Source organism: Arvicola amphibius, chromosome 9, assembly GCF_903992535.2.
Source record: "Arvicola amphibius chromosome 9, mArvAmp1.2, whole genome shotgun sequence".
NCBI classification, from domain to species: Eukaryota; Metazoa; Chordata; class Mammalia; order Rodentia; family Cricetidae; genus Arvicola; species Arvicola amphibius.
In genome coordinates, this window is record NC_052055.2 from 37,512,492 (window position 1) to 37,535,121 (window position 22,630).

A 22,630-nucleotide genomic window follows, 5' to 3' on the forward strand; every position below is an offset into this window, starting at 1 on the left:
GTCCCTCTTCCACACTCCAGCCCCTTAAAGGCAGAAATCTTGAGTTTCCACTTCTCTTGAAGTGACTCACACTTCTAAGAGGGCTGGCTCAGTCATTTACTGGCTAGGGCATTTGATTTGGCTAAGTGACATCCACTCTGAGCCTGGTTCCTTATCTGCAAAAAGAAGTTGTCTCTCCTTGTCCTAAGAAATGCGTAAAGCAACTGGCACAGTGCCTATCACTTAACTGCTCAATAATTACTTGCAAGCCACGTACTCTAGCACACACAATCCTAGCACTCAGGTCTGAAGTGTACCCACGTTCAAGGTCAACCTGAGCTGCTACTAGAGGCCAAAAGAAACAGGTAATTATTGCCATTGTTATTAAAACTCAAAACTTCTGACCCTGACCTACTTCCCAAGTCCCCATCTCCAAGATTCATTCTTCCTGCTTCCTCAGACGATGTTTCACTATTATTATTGACTGTGACTAAGCCAACTATAAACAACTGGAATCGGGAGGTGGAGAGATGGCTCAAGGGCTAAGAGCATTTGCTGCTCTTCCAGAGGACCCAGGTTCAGACCCAGCACCACATGAAGACTGGGTGGCTCACATTCATCCCTAACTCCAGTTTCAGGGAATCTGATGCCCTTTGACCTTTGTGGGCACCAGGCACACACATGTTGGTACACATACATACACATGCAGGCAAGGCACCCATACACATAAATCTTTTTTAAAAATTAGAAGAGATAGCTCAGCGGTTAGCAGCATTGCCTGCTCTTCCAAAGGTCCTGAGTTCAATTCCCAGCAACCACATTGTGGCTCACAACCATCTGTAATGAGGTCTGGTGCCCTCTTCTGGTCTGCATACATGCAGGCAGAATACTGTATACATAATAAACATTTTTTTAAAAAATTACAAGAGAATTTAGTTTTAAAAACTAAAAAGTCAGGTGGTGGTGGTGGTGCCCATCTTTAATCCCAGCACTCATAGGCAGAAGCAGGCAGATCTCTGAATTTGAGGCCAGCCTGTCCTACAGAGCAAGTTCCAGGACAGCCAGAGCTATAAAATAAAACCGTCTCAATAGCAAAAAATACAACACCCAGAATGCACAAGGCCTACATAATGGGGTGTTTCTTATCCCCAAAGAGTGCATGTGCAGACATACAGGTGTCCAGTCCTTTCACCAAAAGCGTAACTATGTCCTCCCTTTACTCTAGGAAGTCTCCTAACATAAGGCCATGCAGACGGTTAAGAAACACCGATCTGACACTACGGGAGAATTTCTGATGGCTTCTTTGTCCCCAGTCTACTACAGAGATCCAAGCCAGATGCTTTAAAGCTGAAAACGGACCTCGCCTAGCATCCATGTAATAAAATACTTCATACTGCATACACACACCGGAGTTGTTGGAAAGGAGAGTTTTATTTTCTTCTTCCCATGCTGCAGAAGATGCTGTTTTCCCCAGTAGAATTTGCTCCTTCAAGGAGAAAAATAAATAAAGGGTCTCTGGGCCTCAAAGCTAAGCTGCTCCTATATGGACCCAGCTAAGACGGGACACAAAGACTGGTGATTGATCCCATTCTACCAGCTTGACACACTGACCACTGTGGAAGGGCAGGCAAGAAGGTAGGTTGTGGACCTGGCCTCAGAGACCAAGAGTTTAAAGACTAGGTGATCAAAATAAAAATTAACACCAATCTCACCCCCAGTCTGCAGTTAAATACTGAACCTACATCCTGGTATTTTGGCCATTTATAAGTCTAAGAGGCTTACAACCTCCCAGCCTGGTGCAAGGGTCAACTCTAGTCCCAGGTGCCTCCGCATTTACCTTAGCCTTGAGCTTTTAAGCAAAAAAAGCTAGAGTTGTAGCCAGTGCTCTCAGTCCTATCCTTGGCAGAAGGCTCTAAACATATGGAGCACCCCTGCTCTCAGCGTCCCTCAGGGCCCTTGTTCCAGAAGCTGATTCACCTTAACCATCTGAGCTCTTTGGAGGATTACATGAAGTAAAATCAGCCAGCGAAATGTCCAAGGAGATGATGGGTCTCCCAACAGTTTTTCCATCTTTTATTTTTAAAAAAGTCTCAACAGCTAATATGAAGAAAAATACTGCTATCCTGAATTCCGTTTCTGAGAAAGGGCGACAGAGAAGAAACAAAATAAACTTAGAACTTGCTTGGTTATTAAGGTGAAGAGTACTGTCTTCAGCATCAAGTCAAGCATGTAGTTTTGGGAGTTACACAAGAGAAAGGCAGAGGTGGCACAGCCACTGGGTCTTTTCAACAAAGAAGGAGGGGCAGAATATTTCTTCTTCCATAGGAGCATCCCAGAGCATCTGGCCGCCTCCCACTTTATGACAAAGGAAATGACAGCAAAGAGGAAGGCCTGCTCAGCTAATCAATAAACCCTCAGGACAGAGCTGTTCCCATTTCTCCTTGTTCTGAGGACTTTTAAGAGGCTCTCGCATATAAGATGTATAAGATGGCCAAGTCAAGATTTTGGTTTTGCAAAGCACAGTCCAAAGTTGAAACTGCTCCTAAAGACAGGAGATAAATTCACTGTTTTCTTAAATTCACAATGACATGTGGCTGTGATTATTTGGGACATTTAAAATCTTGAGCATTTTCAAGTTTGGGGTTTCATTTGCACTCTTCCCGGTATCTTAAATGGAATCGATTCAGAGATGACAGCTTGGAAAAGTCTTATAATACTTATGACAGGAAACCCCTAAACAAAACCTGGTTTTGCAGCAGTCTATCAACCCCCCCACCCCAACAACAGGCACCAGCTAGAACCTTGGACCCCTCAATGTCAGCCCTCTACACCCACTAAGTCCGACAGGCAACACGGTCTTCAGCTCCCATTTCATTATTATAGACAGCCAGGGCATCATGTTTCAGTTAGGGTTCTCGGCTTTATCGTTTTCAAGTTTCTCACACTGTCTTACACAAATCAAAGAGAAACTCCTGAAGAAGTCAGATATATGGGAGAAGAGGCAGAAAGGACCTCCTAACCTAATGGGAGGGGGAAATGGCAAGTTATCTATCTCTACCCTCATTTCAAGTGGGCTGCTGAAGAGTCAGTGCTATTTATAGTCACTTCATGTCACCCTCATAAGGAAGGGCCAACACAGCTGCAGAGTGCATCACACTGATGGAGAGGTAGTAAGAGTTAAAATAGAAAGACTTGATGGGAGAACAAAATGCTAGATGGGCAAATCAGAACCAGAGTTACTGTCAGCTTTTTGTCATGAATGGATATACTAACCACCTCCCTTCCCCTCATCCCTAGGATACAATTACACGGCCATAAATAGGGATCTTAGCAGCAAAGTGGAAGCCCCAACTCTTTTCTGTGTATCTTATCTATGTACCCTCTTCCTAGGTAGCACCAATCTCCCCAGGAGATAGGAAAGGGACAAGGGCTGGCATGATCATGTGCCCTCTGGCCTGTGGAGATACCTACAGTGTTCAGCAAACACTCTCCAGATCAATGGGGACAGGAGTCAGATGGGGGGTATTGGCCCTGGGTGTGTTCTTGCTCTAAGGCAACATTTAAGAAGGTAGAGCCTGTCGAGAAGAAAACCTGGTTACTGGGTTTCAACTGACACTCAGCCTCCTATTGCCTTCCCTTGGCCTCTACTGCTACAGCAAGGCCTTCTTCTGTTGGCAATAAAGGAAACCAGCACCTTTGGAGGTACTGTCAGCGAAGCCCCCAAGCTTCCCCACTACCTGTGTGACTTTTGTGACCACAGACAGACACAGACAGTAGGAACAGAGCCCCTCCCCCTGTGATCCCACTGATAGCCATAAAAAAAAAGTCTCCAATAAATAACTGCATTGGTTCTTCCTCTATGTACCATTCCCAGGTGAAAAATTCCTAGCAGATAAACAGGAGCTGCTTGGGGGAGGGGAAAGGAGCTTGCTTTCCAGGAAGCAGAACCAAAGGCTGATTTGCCAGGACAGAGACTCTCCGCCAGCCTCCCCGGAAACCCAAATACTGTACTGTCTCATTACTCTGCAGAGCTCAGCTTGGAAACATGCAATCAGCTCTTCTGTGACATCTTCAATAGGCAGATGTGCTCCAGGTGCAAGAGCAAAAGAGGTGTGACCAAGAAAAGGAAAGACAGAGAAGACAGCAAATAAGAGGCCAAAGGGCAGAACAGTGCAGAGCAGATAGGAAAGCAAGAATTTTCGGGCAAAAAAAAAACCAAAAAAAACCAAAAAACACCCAACAGCTGAGGCCAGCACTCCACCTTCTCTGTTCGTTCCAGAAAAATCAGCCTAGAGCAAGGAGGCAGTAGGGAGCACAGTGTTTGGTAACAAAAATAGGGTTGGGTGGGAAAACCAAAGGGATGTCATTCTAATCAGCATGAATTGACCAGGACAATGACCAGCAAAACAGGAGGCACCTAGGGACCCTGTGAGGCACCAACCATGTAGCCAAGTGTTTCTAACAGAGACTCTGGGCCTGATCACCCGATGCCCACTCCAGCCTTCACCTGCCCTACGTCTGCAGCAGCACCTCTGGCTCAGACAACGAGCAGTAGAGAGTATATCCCAATTCGTCTATTTCTTGAGGGGTGAGCTCTGCAAATAGGTTCACCTTGGGGTTCAGAGCACTGGGCAAGACTCCAGCCTCCAAGTAGCTGATGAGTCCCCGCAGGGCCTGCAGAAAGCGGTCAGCCAGCATGTCTGAAGACCAGTCAGCCTCCTCCTGGGCCAAGTGGAGGATGACATTGGTTAGTTGGCTGGCAGTAAGGTGGCCCAGAGCTGGAGTGGACTTGCATATGGCCTTGAGTATCTTGAGGCACAGAGATCGGCAGCCTGAGTCAGCCTGGTCCAAAGCCCGTAAGCGTGCCGTCTCAGCAGGACGCAAGCTCAGCCGCCACATGTTGTCATACTGAGCTAAGCGGTGTGGTCTGGCCACCAAGACAGTGTCACCAAGGGTCACTGATGGCAGGAAGTCAATGACAAGATGTTTGTCCCTCTCATACTGCACTTCTAGTGTCAGGGCCTCTGGGGGTGGTGCTGGTCGGATCACATAGTCCAAGAGGGACCCTATGGCTGGCCAGTTAATAGAGCCTGCCACTACCTTCTCAAACGTGTCTGCCACTGTCTTTGGGGAGAGGTAGCCACCTACAACACAGCGGTCCCAATAACTGCTACCACGAGGAAAGTACTCTGGGTTCTCACGACGGACCAGGAAGAATCCAGGAACATTCATGATAGTGTCCTCGCCAGGTATACATGACCACAGGTTCTGCTCCAGCACAAGAGGGACAATGAGTTGGATGTGGTCAGCTGTCACCACCTGCCAGAGAAGAGTTAAAAAAAAGTGTTGGCTATGTTTTAAATGTTTTATTACACCTAGTGTGTGCACATGCACACATGTAATGTGTCATGGCATGTGGAGGTCATGCACACATGTAATGGGTCATGGCATGTGGAGGTCATGCACACATGTAATGGGTCATGGCATGTGGAGGTCATGCACACATGTAATGTGTCATGGCATGTGGAGGTCATGCACACATGTAATGGGTCATGGCATGTGGAGGTCAGCGGTAACTTACAGAAGTCAGTTCTCTCCTTTCACCATGTACAACTCAGGAACTGAACTCAGGTCATCAGATTTGATGACAAGCACCTTTACCTGCTGAGTAATCTCATTGGCCCCAGAATTTAAAAAGGTTTCAGAGGGCTCTACTAGTCATAAGATATATGCTGCCTACAACACAGACCTAACATCTTGCACTTGCCAACAGTAATGCAAACCAATGATTCAATCAGCACACAGAAAACAAGAATACAAAAAAGGAGGTTTTTTACCACTACCCTGGTTCAGGGTTTTGGTTTTTGGGTTTTTTTGTTGTTGTTGTTTTGTTTCTGAGGTAGGATGTCACATAACCCAGGCTGGCCTCAAACTACACAGCTGAGGCTGACCCTAATCTTCTGATCCTTTTGCCTCCTGAGAGCTGTGATGACAGGCCTGTGTCATGATGCCTATTTTATGAAATGCTGGGATTATACCAACTGAGCCATATCCTCAGCCCCGATAGCTTCTTTAAAAGTCTAAGTATGACTAAAAAAGTGAGAAAGGACAGAGCAAAGACAAATTCTGCTGTGGGACGGATTTACAAGCAAGCAGCTCTCCAGCTGAATCCCAGACACAATGACTTTCTTGAACAACCACAATACTGAGAAGTATCTGTCTATGCCCAGCCCTACCCTTCATAAGAACTGTGTTACCTGCAGATCATCATAGAGGCTGCCACTTAAATACATGTCCCGAAGTGGCATATCAGGCAGCTTGGCCCGCAGGAAGCTCCGGAGCTCAGCACATATGTCCACCGCAGCTTGCTTGGCCCGAGCCTGCTCTCCAGCAGGGATGGCTGCCCGGTTCCGGTAGTAAGAAAGAAGTTTCTCCTGCAGGGACATGCGGAGTCGTGACTTCTTCAAGTCTACCTGGCCCCTCCTGGGAAGTGGTTTGGGCCGGGGTGGGCAGAATGTATCTGCCAAGGCAAGAGAGAGAGGCATGTGAGCTCTGCCCAAGCTTGCTCAGTCCACAGAAGTCCTAGTCCCAGGAAGGAAAAGGACTTGGCACAAAGGGAAAGTTGCCTGACATTCCATGCTGAGAAATGTTTCTCTACCACAGCAGCTATAAGTCCAGAAGCAGTCCCAGAAAGTTAAGGAGTTTCTTACCTGTGTCAAAGGCAGAGGAGTCTGTGGGAAGAGTCTGCAGAGACCGGCTCAGGCCTGTTTTCATGTCCTTGTTCAACAGTCGAGGGGAGCCCATCCAGTTTGGCTCTTCCCAGCTCCTCTTTCCTGAATGGCTCAGGCGGGTGGGGCTGGTAGGGGCACTGATTGCCCGATCATACATCTGCAACACCAGAGAGGACCCAGGACATATACCAGCCCTCCTCCTTCTGTCTCCTTCCCGACACTTCTCCTCCCCTATTAAATTCAAAAGTTTTTTGTTGTTTTTGTTGATGGTGGTACTGGGGATGCAACCCAGGTCCTTGTGCATGCTGGGTAAACACTCTACCACTGAATTACATCCCCAGACAATGTTTTTCCTACTTTACTACAAGTCAATTTTACTTAAATCAGGACTGTCTGAACAAAATCACAGTTAACCATTCATGATCTGAATTCTGGTGTATGAATTAAATTATGGTATACATACTAGGTGGTGGCGGCACTCGCCTTTAATCCCAGCACTTCGGAGGCAGAGGCAGGCAGATCTGTGAGTTAAGGCCAGCCTAGTCTAAAAAAAATATTATGGTTCACATAAAAAAAATATGGTTCACATAAAAAAAAAAGACATTTGTTTTGCAATAAGTAAGGTAGTAGTGTTACTCACTGATAGCCTTTTAAATATTGAACTATCAAGTTTGCCCTTTCTTCCTTCTTAATTCCAGCAAAGATCACTTTTGTTTCAGGTATGTACTTTTTGGGATTCTCCAAAGACTCCATCAGGGTATCCCCTCCCAAAGTGATGTATTTGCTCTTGCTAGCATCTGTGTAAAAGAAGACAGCAGCCTGCACTGTCTTCTGCCCAGGCAGACCATGAAGGTTTTGGTCCAGTCTTATGTTTCCCTACCTTTTCCACAATGTGGCACTGGGCACACTTCTGAAGAAAAATCTTTGTCTTTTGCAACATCACCCATTTTTGATGGGCAGTATTGGGATACGATTTTAATCCCAGCACTTGGGAAGCAGAGGCAGGTGGATCTCTGTGCAATTGAGGCCAGAGTGAATTCCAGGACAGCCAGAGCTACACAGAAAAACCCTCTCAAAAACAAACAAACAAACAAACAAAAATCACTCATTTTTAATTCGATCCTGGCTGGTCCACACCACAAATGGTAGGACCCGAAGATAGACATCCTGCTCTCTCCTCAACCAAATTTTTCAAAATAATTTTTAGTCTAGACTATAGAATATACTGCTCCATGCAGAAAATCTCAGGAAAAATTAAATATTAAATATTAATTATCAAGAAATAATTTATCCACAATGCCACAACCCATAGAAAACTGTTAATATGTGGTATATTTCTTTCTAGAGATATTTGTACCATCAAGATCAGACAATTTTTTTCTAGTTCAGACATTTTTTATTTTGTACATGGGTATATGTGTGTGCGTGTGCACATACCACAGCATGTGTGTGAATGACATAGGATAACTTTTTGGGGTCATTTCTTTTCTTCTACCATGTGGGTCCTGGGATCACACGCTGGTTGTCTGGCTTGGAGCAAGCACCTTTACTTACAGAGCCCAAACTCCACAGACTTCTCAAATCATAAGTTTTCCCTTTTTGGTCATTTCTTCCAATCACTAAGATACATCAGTATTTTCTGACTATACAACATTTTTCTAAGAATATTCCATGTTGAAAGAGCCGGGAACGTTGTTAAGCAGCACAGTGCTTACCTAACACTCCATGTTCAGCTCTGATTTATTTATTCCACAGGTAGTATCAGCTGTTCCTCAGTATCACCAAAGGATTAGTCCCAGGACACTCCAAGCATACCATAATCCTTAGATGTCTCCTGTCCCTACAGGAAATGGCACTGTAGCTGGGTATAGTGCCTAAAATCCCAAAATGTAGCTGGTGCATGCCTAAAACCTCAGCAGTCAGGAGGCAAAGGCAGGAAGATTTGAAGTTCAAGGCTATACACAGTGAGTTCCCAGCTAGGGAGACTACAGTGTAAGACCTTATCTCAGGACAACAGAGACGGTCAGAAGACTCAGCAAGTAAAAGTAGTTGCTCCCCAAGAACACAAGTCTGAGTTCAATCCCAAAAACTCATATAAAGGTAGAAGCTGAGAACCCACTCCACAAAGTTGTCCTCTGGTCTCCACTGTACGCCTGCACACGAGTATCACACACCAATAGAATAATCTTTTAAAAAAATCATTGTACTTGCATATAACCTGTGCATAGCTTTATATGTATTTTAAATCTTATTTATATTATCTAATACAATGTAAATGCTATATAAATAATTATCCTGATTGCCTAAAGAATGACCCCCCAAAAAATGCTGCACCTATCAGTATAAATACAATTTTTTTATATGTTTGTTTTTCAAGTCAGGGTTTTTCTACGTAGCCCTGGCTGTTCTGGAACTTGCTCTGTAGACCAGGCTGGGCTCAAACTCAGAGACCAGCCTGATTCTGCCTCACTTAGTGCTGGTATTAAAGACGTGTGCCACCACACCCGGCCATGTAAATGCAATTTTTAAAAAAGTATTTTCTCCGGGTGGTGGCAGGATGTGCCTTTAATCCCAGCACTTGGGAGGCAGAGTCTCCGAGTTCAAGGTCAGCCTGGTCAACAGAGCAAGTTCCAGGGCAGGTACCAAAACTACACAGAGAAACCTGTCTCAAAACAAACAAAGTATTTTCAGTCTGGCTGGCTGAGGTTGTGAAATGAACTCACAGACTAAGATAGCTGTCTGTGTTTCACAGATCTTACATGCTAAGCATTGTTCTAAGTGTCTAGGTGTGTCCAATCTACCCGGAGGGTAAAGTTCAATACCAAGTATGCAGATAGAGATAAATGCTTTGAGAATAAGAGGAGAAAACAGGGTGTACATGTGGTTGCTATTTTCAATCAGGTCACAGGGAAGGGTGGGTAGTTGGGTTAGTTGTTGTGTTTTACCTACTGGGACACATTTCTTTTTTTTCTTTTTTTCTTTTTGGTTTTTCGAGACAGGGTTTCCCTGTAGTTTCTAGAGCCTGTCCTGGAACTAGCTCTTGTAGACCAGGCTGGCCTCGAACTCAGAGATCAGCCTGCCTCTGCCTCCCGAGTGCTGGGATTAAAGGCGTGCGCCACCACCGCCCAGCTGGGATACATTTCTTTACAACTCCAGTGATCTCTACAGCGGAAGCCTAGAAGCAGACTGCCAGATGAGCAAATAATACTCCCACTACAGCCTCATTTTGTAGAGGCAACTCACCGTGACCTCCCATCCTGGGACCAGACTGCACACACTTACCCGCTTAACTGCCAGGGTGGCAATGCCCAACATGGCTGCTCCACCCACACCCAGCACCAGCCGGGCATTGGAGAGCACAAAATCAATGGCTGTGCCGATGCCATTGTCATCCTTCTTGCCTTTGCGCTCACCAGCGCCTGCCATTGCTCACCTGAGAATGAAGACAACACAGTCACCAGCTTGGACCACAAGAATCATTCCTTTCTGTCCCTCTGCACCACAATCAAGGTTACTATATACAAAAATCTAGAACTGCATACTCTAGCGTCCAGAGGGGATGATACCATGTCCTGTGACTCACCTGGATACACAGGAAAAGCAAAAAGCAATGCTAGTATTGAAGGGCCCAGACCCTCACCCAGCTCTCCCCCTCTTGCCCCCCCCACCTCTTTGGTAGCCATGATAGGCTGCAGAAAAAGCCCAGCAAGATGTAGGCCCCAGAATAAGCAGGATGTGCTAAGCCCCCAGCTTTCCCCAACCTTGCTCTAATTACTGGAAAGAAACTGCCAGGTATCCTCCATGTGGTAAGGAACCAATCAGAAGTTAGCTGGCGGGCTCTGGATGTGATAATAATTACTGATAACGGCAGAATGCAGTAACTGACCACTCCAGGGCCTCCAGATATAGCAACCTTTCCTCAGCTGCAACTGACCAATCACCTCAGGACAGGTTCCCCCAGCCCGGAGATGCGCCAATCCACTAGCAAAACCCCAGATGACCCCCTCACCTGGCTCTACCCCCAATATATGCCCTGCCCCACTACAGCTAGGGGTTCCCCACTGTGTCGAACGGAGGACCTGAGTTAACTTGTATTTTTGCATTGGATCTGGTTTCTTGATGGTTTTGGGGTCCAGGCTCTGGGCACAACAGTATATACTATAGAAAAGTCTTTCAACAGACCTGAGACTACAGCAAACATTAAATTCATTAGCAATCCTATTTTTGTACTGCAGTAAAGTATCTCACCATACAATACAAGCCTCCCTACTCCTTTACAATATGGTGTTGATAGAAAGACAGGGTCTTTCTTCTTTAGTTACTACTTTAGGAATGTTAGGATTAAGAAACAGACAGGCATGGTGACATATGCTTATAATCTTAGCACAAGAGAAGCCACGTTTTAAAAAAGACTCACTGTCAAATCCAAAAATACCCTTTCTCTCACCATACTCACACTACGGCAGTTCCCTTTCCTCTGCCTTTTACTTTCAATTAAAGCTTGAGAGATTACCTGGTCAATTAAAATACATTCCTACTTCAAATGTACAGAGCAATCAAGCCACAGAAGAGTTAAACAGGGTGTGTGCATGTGGGGTCAGGTTAGACAGCTATTCACCATCCTTCCTGCTGCCACTGTGACACAGATGGGCTATGGAAAACCCAAGGGAGGCAGAGTATTCTAATCACTCGCATTTCCACACAACTAACAAGAACCTCTATTTTTTTTTTTTTTTTTTTTTTGGTTTTTCGAGACAGGGTTTCTCTGCAGCTTTAGAGCCTGTCCTGGAGCTAGCTCTTGTAGACCAGGCTGGTCTCAAACTCACAGAGATCCGCCTGCCTCTGCCTCCCAAGTGCTGGGATTAAAGGCGTGCGCCACCACCGCCCAGCAAACCTCTATGTTTTTAATAATTTATTTTATGTACATTGGTGCTTTGCCTGCATGCGAGGGTGTTACACAGATCTTCAGAGTTACAGACAGTTATTAGCTGCCATGTGGGTGCTGGGAATTGAACCCAGGTCCTCTGAAACAACAATCAGTGCTCTTAACCACTAAGCTATCTCTTCAGTCCCCAGACCTCTATTTTAAGAAAAACCTTTACAAATAGATTTACAAGGCCCAGCGGTGGTGCACACTTTTAATCCCAACACCCAGGAGGAAGAGGCAGGTAGATCTGTGAGTTCAAAGTCAGGCAGGTCTATAGAGAGAGTTCCAGAACAGGCTCCAAAGCTACAGAGAAATCCTGTCTCGAAAAACAAAAAAAAAAAAACAAAAAAAGACAAGCAAGGAGGAACACTGTGTCTAACAAGTACAGTTTCAGATTAACCAGATAAAAGTTCTGGAAGCCTGTTGTATAATACTGCTGACTTGTGCATTTAAACCACCTAAGATGACTGGGTTTTTGTTTTTTTAGATTTATTTATTTAATGTACTTTGGGGGTTTGCCTGCATGTATGTCTGTATGAGGGTGTCAGATCCCCTGGAAGAGGAGTTAAAGACAGTTATGAACTGTCATGTGGGTGCTGAGAATTGAACCCAGGTCTTTTGGAAGAGCAGCCAGTGCTCTTAACTGCTGAGCCATCTCTCCAGCCCCTAAGATGTTCTAAAAAAAAAGAAAAAAACAAAACAAAAAAACAAAAAAACAGTGACCTGGCAGAAGGCTGGGAAGAATCGCACTCTGTGAACATTTCAAGCAAATTTTATTTAAACTATTTCCCTAGACACAAAAATAAGAAAATACTCATTTCTCTATTTAGTGAGGATGTTAAACCCTTGCAATTTCCTAACTAGATAGAACAGAAGCAGGACTTACTTGAGTAAGTTCAGGCATTTCCGTTACATGTACAGCTTGAGTGCATGCGATAGTAACTAACCTATAGCAAATGCAGTGGCTCAGCAGGTAACACCTCAAATAAAGGCCTCAGAAGCAGATTCCCTCCAACTCCCCAAGAGGCAAACATAGAAACTAGCAAGGTATGGTAGCACAAGCCTTCAGTCCCAGGACTGGGAAGCAGATGCAGGTATATTTCTGTGAATTTGAGACCAGCCTGGTCTACATAGTGAGTTCCGAGCCAGTCAGTGATACATAGTGACCTGTCCCAAAATACATACCCTGTCCCAAAATAAATAAACTAATTAACTAGAACTCAGGACCTATTTCCCTCAAAGTCAACCATAAAACAAAACCAAAAATACCACACTAGGGGCTGGGAATATAGTTCAGTGGTAGAGCACTTGCCTCTCTTGCTCAAGATCCTGGGCTCCATCCCCAGCATCATCACTACCCCGCCCTCCACCCCCCAAAAAGCACTTTGTTTTAAAACTACCTTTTTTGTGCAACAGGCTACAAACTCCCTGGTTGAGTATAGGTTTTAAAACACCATTACAAGCCAGGCAGGTGTAACACTCCTTTAATCCCACCAACTTGGGAGGCAGAAGCAGGTGGATCTCTGAGTCAGAGACCAGCCTGGTCTAGAGTGAGTTCCAAGACAGCCAAGGCTACAGAGAAAGAAAGCCTGTCTCAAAATACCAAAACCAAACCAAATATAACAACAACAACAAAAGAGTCCTATTCTAGAAAGGGATCTGCCCTATACCTGACAGGAAGAAATGACATATCTCAGAGGTCAAAAAGACCCTCACAGAAAGGCAGGACTTGCTGGACTTCCCTCTCAATCCATTGTTATCAGATTATACACCATGTCCAATCCTGTATCTACACAGCTATCCATTACTGAACCTAAGCATAAAAATGGGTAATTCATCCTGAGTCTTTGGGCCTTCATTTTAAGTGCTCCATACAGGGGGTAACTTGTTATTTCTTACAAGGTATCAACTGTGAGTTCTTCCCTAGAAACATGTCACCCAAACTGGCCTTAAACTCCTATCCTCTTGTCTCCTCCTAGGTGCTGTGACTACAAGCATGTATAATCATATCTAGCTCTTATCTTCAGTTTAAAGATGAAGAAACTGAAGAACATGTTCAGTAACTAGCCCAGAGTAGCTTATACACCAGTAAAGTGTACAGCCAGGGTCTGAATCCAGACCTTTCGCTGCTGGGAGAACCAATCCATGAGTCCCAACCAGCCTGCCATACTACCTCACAGCTCTTCTCTAACCTTACTAGACTTCTAGCCACTATAGCTTCACGGGAGCATTCTGGCACATTCACTGCTACAAGAATGTACTGTTTGACAGACTAAGTATCTACTGCAATGAACTAACCTATGGCATTTGAGGGATTTTGTTTTGTTGATTTCTTCCAGACATAGGCAGTTCTTTAGCTCAGGCTGAAAATATTTACTATCAGGCCTTTCCAGACATAATCTGTTGTATATCCCAGGTTGACCTGACATTTACTACCTGTCGCAGGTTAAGTTGAACTTGTAGTCCTCTGGTCTCAGCTTCTTGAGGTTTGTACCACCATACCTAGCTTTTCATTTTCCCCTAGTGGCAAGATTTAACACAATTCACAACCAAAACATCAGAATGCATCCAGTAATTCCCTATTTCTTCAGACCCACTGCCTTCCCCTTTGCATGCAGGATTCCATGCACATCACCAACTTGGGTCCTGGGCTGCAATGTAAGTGTGACTACGAACTGAGAGCCGTTACATAAGGTTCCTGCTTTCTGTCTCAGTAAGCATTACCCTCTACCCAACGGGCAAGCCTTATACCACAGCCACACTCTGCCCTTCCCTCTTTTCCTTATTTTGAAACATCTATGTTGCCCAGCCTAGCTTCAAACTAAACTCCTACCTCAGTTTTCTGAGTGCTGGAATTACCAGCAAGTACAACCATGCCCAAGCTTTCTAAGTTTCAGCCTCTTTCCCCTTCTCTCTGTGGCCACCAAGCCCTACTGTTGTCTATACTGTTATTTACAGGTGACCACCTCAGTACAGCTATCATCTGACCAAATTCACTGCCTCTAGTGTCTCCACACAATTATTATTATAGTGTCTACACACAATTTATTCTCCACACTACCCTGGCACACTCCAAGACACAAATGTTCCTATCATTCCCTTCTTAGAAAACTGTGACGGTCCCCCAGTCAGCTATTGCCTCCCCAGGAAGTTCAATGTCCTTCCATCCCTGGCCCAACTTCAACTCCAGTCCCAATCCTTACACCACTAACCATGCCAGACTCACTTCCCAGCTACAAAGTGCAGCTTCCACCTCCAGACATTTGTTTTTTCTCCCCCACTGCAGCACATTTCTGGTTCTCATTTGAAGCAGACCGCAAATGTCTTTTCTGTACCTACCACCCAAACCAAGAGCAAACCATCTTCATTCCTGTCTCCATAGCCTTTTATACAGTGCCGGCACAGCGCTGTTCATACTAGAATTACTTCCCACTGAACTCTTAATTTGGCTGGTTTGTTGTTGGTTTTAAGATTTATTTTATGTATATGTATTTTGCTTGCAATATAATGTCTGTGACCCATATGTGTACCTGGTGCCCATGGAGGTCTGAAGAGGTTAATCTGATCATTTGGAACTGGAGTTATAGATAGTTATGAGCCATCTTCTGGGTGCTAGGAATTGAATCTGGATCAACAAGTGCTCATAACCACTGAACCATGTCTCCAGCCCTGAAGTTTTTGGAGTTTTTTGTTTGTTTTCTTTTTTTTTCTTTTTTTTTTTTCTTTTTGATTTTTGAGACAGGGTTTCAAAAATCTTTTTGATTTTTGAGACTGTCTTGGCTGTCTTGGAACTTACTTTGTAGAGCAGGCTGGCCTCGAACTCACTAAGATCCTCCTGCCTCTAACTCCCAAGTGCTGGGATCAAAAGTGTTCCAAACCACCGCCCAGTGAAAGTTCTTAATGGACCCATCTTTCTTCTCTGTCCACAGAACCTAGGCATATAAAGGAACTCTGAAAGGGTCTGAATTAAACATGGCCTTTACGCTGTAGTGGGGCTTCCTGATGGCAACGTCTCCAAGAGCAACTAGAGCTAGAGTCAGTGAGATGGCTTAGTGGATAAACACACTTGCTGACAAGCCTGAAGGCCAAGACCCCCAAATAGACAGAGAGAACCAACTCCCAGTCTTATAACCTCCACACGCATGCTCTGGCACATGTACCCACACCCATAACAAATGTAACTTTAAATTAAGAAAATAAAGGGCTAATATTCCACCTGCCAAGTACCATTTTCAGTGCTGTGTGTACACTGTCTAGGTGAATTCTCATAGAATCAAAAGAGATTAAGTACTATTACTTCCTTCCATTTCACAGATAATGAAATGAAGGCCTGGGAAGGTTTGGAGACCTGTATCCCATAGCTGCTAGCTAGCAGTGCCTGGATTTGAAAGCACGCACTGAATATAATGATTGCTATACCAACTATACAGTAATGATAAACTTCTGTTTCAGAAAACATGGTGCAATCCAATATAAACTGAGCAGACAAGCTGGGTTGGAGCTGAACTCTAATGACTTCACCATCTTTTTTAATATTCTCATATATAAAATACTCTATAAATGCCAATTCTGTTTTGGTGGCTTGCAATCCAAGGCCCATAGTTTCTCAGTAACAAGACCCACTTCTACTGACATGTCTACATTTTATCTAGAGAGTAAAGGACACGCTTGATGATAAAGGAGAGGTCATCCCTTCCTAGCTTCTTGCAGCAGAAAAAGAGAAACCTCCAGTATCAAGGGTCTACCTACCTGAGGCTTCCTAATGCATCTGTGGGGTGGGGTGGCGTGCCAGGAGTATCTACTGAAGGCACCTTTATCCTCTCCTTGGAATTAGGGTAGGAAGGGAAAAGGGAGGATCCTAAACAAGACCTCCAAGTTTGCTACGGAGGAAGACCAGGCCCTTCTCCAGCTGCTTCTCCCGAGCCTCTAGATTCTCAAGCTTCTGATTTTTCCTGAATTCACGACGGATGGAAGCAAAGTAGAAGTCTCGATCAGTGTAGCGAAGCTCTCGGCCTTGGCGCAGCAGAGCCCGGTATAGACTCAGAACCGCCTCTCTGCTCCACGGGGCCATGGGGGACTGACAAGCACTAAGCGTCACACTCTAGAAACAAAAGAGAAGACACAGAAGCCTAGAATCAGCATTGATGACAGCGTAGGACCTTAGACACGGAGTCAGGGGTTCTTAATGCCAGACTCAGAGACTTCCAAGGATTTCATGGTAGAAGTGGGATCAGAGCCCTACCTCTCAAGCTTGCCCTCCTGGGAAAGTTCAGCTTATGGCTCACTGGGGCTCAAGAACTAGATTGCCTGAGCCTGAGTCCTGGCTGTGCCACCCATTGCCATGGCACTTAGTAAAAAGTACATAACCCTACTGAGTACCAGCTTCCTCACTGTAAAGCAGGAAACGACACCACGAGAAGACCTTCTGTATAAGGTTATTTAACAACAGCAAACCATTGTACCGGAACTCTACCAGAAGGTATGGCCAAGCGTGGTTAAAGACAAGGAGTCAGCCACATCTGCCTCCTGGCACCACCACATTACCTTGAGAGGCCTTCTTCGTTGCTGTTGTTAATTACTTTTTTAATTTTTTACTTTACATGTATGGGTATTTGCCTGAATGCTTGTCTGCACACCACTGTATACCTGGTGCCTTCAGAATCTGTGTCATATTCCCAAGACTGGAGTTATAGAGAGTGGTAAGCCAACATGTAGGTGCTGAGACTTGAAATCGGGTCCTCTGGAAGAGCAATCAGTGCTCTTAACCACAGAACCATTCCGCTACCCCTTTGTTTTGTTTTTTGTTTGTTTGTTTGTTTTGTCTTATTTGCTTTTGTTTAGTATGGTTTTTTTGGGACGGGGTCTCTCTGTGGAACCCTGGCTGTCCTGGAACTCACTATGTAGACCAGGCTGGCCCCGAACTAAGATCAGCCTGCCTCTGCCTCCCGGGAGCTGAAATTAAAGGTGTTCGACAGGTAACTGACGACGTTCCCAGAAGGAAGTTATGTGCCCACCCGCCACGACAATCCAGACTCTCTACTCGCTGGAATGAAGGGAACTTACATGTGCAGCACTTCCGGGTGTTCTGTAAACTTTCCCAGCCGGGGCCCAGTGCACACCAAGCTCAGAACTATACTGGAAGGAGGAATCCTCCCGAAATCCCTACGTGGAAGAAACGGTCGTTGTAGGAGCCTAAATGTGTTTGAGGGGTGAAAGGAGTATTTGGTTGGAAGAAAAAATAAAAACGATCTGGACTTTGGTCCCCAAGACAGGAGCAATAGCCTCGGACCTCTCTAACTTCCAGTGCGAACCTGGACAGGCCACTGACTCTGTCTCCTTTCCCTCAAGTGCAGAGCAGCTCCCCTCGGCCCTAAGGGTCTCCGGCGATGCAAGAGATGCAGAAAACCAACGAAGGGCTGGGAGGAGAGCGTCACGCAGAGACTGGAACAAGGTCGCTGAGTGAGCGGCTATAGGCCCCGGTCGGCGTACAACTCCCGGAGGGCGGCGACGGAGAACCCGGGGCCAGGCAGGCTTGATGAACCCCGGTCTGAGGCGGGGCGGGACGAGGCTAGGAGACCCCAGAGGAAGCCGGTAGCCCCCGCCGGCCCGAGCGCAAGAGAGCGATCCCCGGCCGCCCTAATTCGCTCCCTCACTCACCCGCGGGCCACGCGCTACCTCTCCTTAGGACTCTCCACTCGCCCAGTACCTCTCTCGGGGTCACCCATCAACATGGCCCCTTTACTTCCGGGGCACGACCTCGCTCGCGGGGCCGACAGAGACCAGGCAGTGAGCACGGAGGCGGGCGGAGGCGGAAGGACTTCCGGTCGGCCCCTCTGCAGCCTCCCTCCGGGGGCGGAGCCGGGGACTTAGTCTGGCCCTGACCATCTCGGGGCTCCGCCCATAGACGCAGCCCCACCTCCTTGGGTGACGTCACCCAGCCCCGCGGGCCCCGCCTCCTAAAGCAAAGCCGCAAGGGTCTGCGTGGAGGCTGCGCTGGGTGGGTGTGGGCTGAGGGAGGGGCGCGAGTCATTGCCCTCCGCCTGCTGCCAGCCTCTAGCCTGCGGTGTGGATGTGGAGTTCTGGAGTTTAGGAATCTGCCCCGGCCCCAATTTGACTGGTGAGATGACAGGCAGTTAGTTCAGCGATTACCAGACTCAAACTGGACCAAAGATGGCTTCGTGAACCGCCTCCTGTGTTCCAGACACTGGGCTGGATATGTCACACGGCGTTCTGTCCAAACCAGCATCATTAATCCAGTTTTACAGGTGGGAAAATCGAGGCCTAGAGAGATAGGGTCATTTGTACTGAGGGCTGAGCCGTGCAGAGGCTCACAGCGGGTCCCAAATTCAATCTTCCTCCAAAGTATGTGTCTTTCCGTCCTTCTAGCCTGCCCTACTTTGCCTTTTAAAGAAATAATTTTGTGACCCAGATAAATCTAATTGGTGGCATTTCCAGCTGGAAGACCAGGTAACATTCATATATATCCTCCAGATGATTCATCAGCAACATAGTTTTCTAATAGCAAAGGACCAGGAGACCCTTTGGGGGAGACCTTAAGATTACCCAGACACAAACTGAGTCACCTTGGATGTCAGGGTCTTCTTTTCCAGATACACCAGCCTTCCCACACCCACCCCACCCCTGCCTCACGTTCCCGATGTGATAGGGATGGGCATTAAAGTGGCATGTGGCACACATGTATCTATACATATTCATAGGCCAGAGACCCACAGCAAAGGCACTGATTACAAACCTCAGGGTTCTTCTAGGTTTCGTAGAACCTGGACACTCTGGGATCCCCTGGACATAGTACAGGACTGACAAAACCACCCATGTACATCATAAGGAAGGTAACCAGTTCTTACAGGGACTGTGGCTCCTGGCATCTCACTGGAGAATGAGTGGACGGAGTGGACGGACGTGTTCCCGAAGATCAAAGGTCCTGGGTCAGGGTGATAAAGTCCGTCAGATTTGGGAGGGGCCTGTGGGCTGGTGGTACACCTGGGCAATGAGTTAAGTCTCCTGGGCCTTGTTTTACTCCTCTGTGAATTCTAGAAGGTGATAAAAGTACAACCCACCCCGAGGGAGGTAACCCAGACCCATAAAGACAAACATGGCATGGACTCACTCGTAAGTGGATATTAACTGTAAAATAAAGGATAACTCTGCTATGATCCACAGACCTAGAGACACTAGGTGACAAGAAGAGTTCATGGGGGACACCCAGATCTCCCTGGGAAGGGGAAACAGAAGGGATTCTGTGAATGGCCTGAGGGCAGGTGGGGATGGAAACAGGAATGATCAGGTGGGGGAGGGGGGACATAGAGGGAGAGTACTGAAGGGGACACAGGGGATCTCCAGGAGTCTATGGGGAGGACCCCAGCTTAGACTCCTAGCATCTCCTGTGACCAGATTGGTACCTTGCCCGGTTGTCATCAGAGGGGCCTCATCCAGCAACTGATGGAGGCAGATGCAGAGATCCACAGCTAAACATTAGGTGGAGTTCAGGAATCCTGCAGAGGAGGAGGAGGAGAAAGGAGTGTAGGAGCCAGAGGGGTCAAGGGCACCACGGGAAAGTTCACACAGTCAACTAACCTGGGCTCACAGGAGCTCACAGAGACTGAACTGACAACCAGAAAGCCTACATAAGACTGACCTGGCAATCTGCATATATGTTACAGTTGCATAGTTTGGTCCTCTTATGGAACTCCTCTAACAGTGGGAACAGTGGCTGTCTCCAACTCTTTTAACTGGCTTCTGGGACCCTACTCCCTGTACTGAGTCACCTTGCCCAGCCTTAATACATGGGGGAGGTGTTTAGTCTTACTGCTATATTTTATTGATACTCACAGGAGACCTGCCCTTTCCTAAACAGAAACGGAGGAGGAGGGGATTAAGGGGTAGGAGGGAAAAAGTGAGGGAGAGGGGCTGGAAGGGGAGAATGGGAGAGGGGAGCTATGGCCTGGATGTAAAATAGACGACTAAAAAAAGAAAATACAGTACAACCTCCAGCCAGGACTGTTACACAGAGAAACCCTGTCAGGGGAGGCGGGGACGGAAGTACAGCCTCAAGAGCCAGGGGTGCATGCATGCGTCTGTCTCATCAATCAAGCAGTTCCCTAGCATGCCCATGGCCCTGGGGTCCACTTTCCCTTGCCAAAAAGAGCTGGATGTAGTGGCACATGCCTTTAATCACAGCACTCAGGAGGCAAAGGCGGGTGGATCTGTGTGAGTTTGAGGCCAGCCTGGTCTACAGAGCGAGTTGCAAGCCAGCCTGAGCTACACTGAGACCCTGTTTTGAAAAACCAAATAAATACTTTTAAATGACCAAACATATTTTTCCTGAATGGCCCATGAGTGCTAACACTATTTTTGTTTTGTTTTGTTCTGTGTGTGTGTATATTTGGTTGGTTCTGAGGGGGGTTCTTTTGGGGTTTTTTTTTTTTTTTTTGAAGCAGGGTTCTCTGTATAGCCCTGGCTGTCCTAGAACTCGCTCTGTAGACCAGGTTGACCTGAAACTCACAAAGATCCACCTGCCTTTGCCTCACAAATGCTGAGATTAAAGGCGTGCATCACCACACCCCAACACTATTGTTTCTGACCTATTCAGTGCCAGCTCTGAAGCAGGTGGAAATGCAGAAATTGAATCTGCACAGTCTTTGTCGTCCTGAAGGTCAGGGTCAAAGGGCAGAGATACAGGTGTGCAGACCACTGCTATAAAAAGCCTTCATGGGTTCCACAGAAACCCAGAAGAGCAACATAAATACAGAGAGGGAGATGAAGGGTGAGACATGGGATGGACATCTTCCTGGGCAGAGATTGCTCAGGGAGGGATCCAGAACTAGTTAGGTGAGCTTTGGCTCATTCCGGATCCATCTTGGAGACAAATTCTTCCACCTGACAGCTAGGTGACACCAGCAAAGCCCTCAGTATCTCTGGACCTCAGTTTCTACACCTTTAAGTAGAGTTTGGTAATCCAAATACCCGGAAAGTGATGGCAGCAGATCAGGGATTCAGGGTCATCCTTGGCTATATATTGAGTCCAAAATCAGCCTGAACTACATTAGACCGTGCCTCAAAACAATGACAAGACAGCCAAGTCATCAGAACCTGAAACTGACTCATGCCAACTAAAGAGAGCAGTGAGCAGGTCAAGTGAACTCTCTGCAAGAGGGATTACACCTTTCGCCCAAGGGTCCAGTGCCAGGTGAAGGTGCAGTGCTGGCATGGATCTTGCATGGCCTGGCCAGACCATAGTCCCGGTCTTGGCCCTGGTCCTAACAGTGAGAAGTTCCTACCATGACCAGACTTGTGTCTGCTTTACAAGGACTGGATAGGTGGGCTGAGCCCTGAAGGCGATCAGTCCCTAGGACTTGAGTGACAACAGCACACTTCACCTGTGATGGACACTCATGCGCACCAGTTCGTCTAGACCCCAACACCGATCTGCAAGCAGAACTGGCGTCACCCCAAAGACATCCAGGAAATACGACCTTTAGATCTTTTTGTAAGACAGTGTCTTGTTAGGTAGCCTCATGGACATATGTGCATGTGGGGGTAGGGAGGGCTTGTGTTCAGGTCCAAACGCACACACGTGTGGAAAGGCCAGAGGACCATGCCAGATGTCTTCAAGTGTTCTCTGTTTTGAGACAGGGTTCCTCACTGAATCTGATGCTTAGCTAGTCCACTCAACTGGCTGTCAGCATGCCCCCCAAATCCTTTTTGCCTCCCCCGCACTGGGATTACAAGTACGATCCAGTGGTGGTGATGGTGGGGCTCTTATATGGGTTCTGGGGATCCAAACTCCAGTCCTCCATGTGTCAAACACTTTAACTGAACCATCTCCCCAGCACCAGACTCTAACTCCTGCTATTCCTGCCTCAGCCTACCCAGTGCTGGAAGTACAGTGCTGGCATTGAGGGACCCTGAACAGTAGGAGTAGGACCCGAACTCAGATCTGGAGCTCTGAACTATTCACAGGACAGATGAAGTC

The 22,630-nt window shown here is 46.6% G+C and overlaps 2 protein-coding genes across 5 annotated transcripts; both read right to left on the reverse strand.

The window, feature by feature from the left end:
- Positions 1 to 2,036: 2,036 nt before the first annotated feature.
- Positions 2,037 to 10,136, reverse strand: LOC119822545 (mitochondrial dynamics protein MID51). Of its 3 annotated transcripts, none has more exons than XM_038341951.2 (4): positions 9,993 to 10,136; positions 6,690 to 6,867; positions 6,237 to 6,499; positions 2,037 to 5,298 (listed from the first exon to the last, which is right to left on the reverse strand). In XM_038341951.2, the coding sequence occupies exons 1-4, from the start codon at positions 10,134 to 10,136 to the stop codon at positions 4,492 to 4,494; spliced, it is 1,392 nt and encodes a 463-aa protein (XP_038197879.1). In that variant the 3' UTR covers positions 2,037 to 4,491. The 3 variants fall into 3 exon arrangements, with proteins under 3 accessions (XP_038197879.1, XP_038197880.1, XP_038197881.1); XM_038341952.2 differs by having other exon boundaries at positions 6,690 to 6,941; positions 9,993 to 10,115; XM_038341953.2 differs by lacking the exon at positions 9,993 to 10,136 and having other exon boundaries at positions 6,237 to 6,413; positions 6,690 to 6,821.
- Positions 10,137 to 16,495: 6,359 nt separating this feature from the next.
- On the reverse strand, positions 16,496 to 18,396 carry LOC119822547 (MIEF1 upstream open reading frame protein). 2 transcript variants are annotated; one of them, XM_042055661.1, is made up of 3 exons: positions 18,295 to 18,396; positions 17,701 to 17,799; positions 16,496 to 16,738 (listed from the first exon to the last, which is right to left on the reverse strand). In XM_042055661.1, the coding sequence occupies exon 3, from the start codon at positions 16,706 to 16,708 to the stop codon at positions 16,496 to 16,498; it is 213 nt and encodes a 70-aa protein (XP_041911595.1). In that variant the 5' UTR covers positions 16,709 to 16,738; positions 17,701 to 17,799; positions 18,295 to 18,396. The 2 variants fall into 2 exon arrangements, with proteins under 2 accessions (XP_041911595.1, XP_041911596.1); XM_042055662.1 differs by lacking the exon at positions 17,701 to 17,799 and having other exon boundaries at positions 18,295 to 18,385.
- Between the last annotated feature and the right edge of the window lie 4,234 nt (positions 18,397 to 22,630).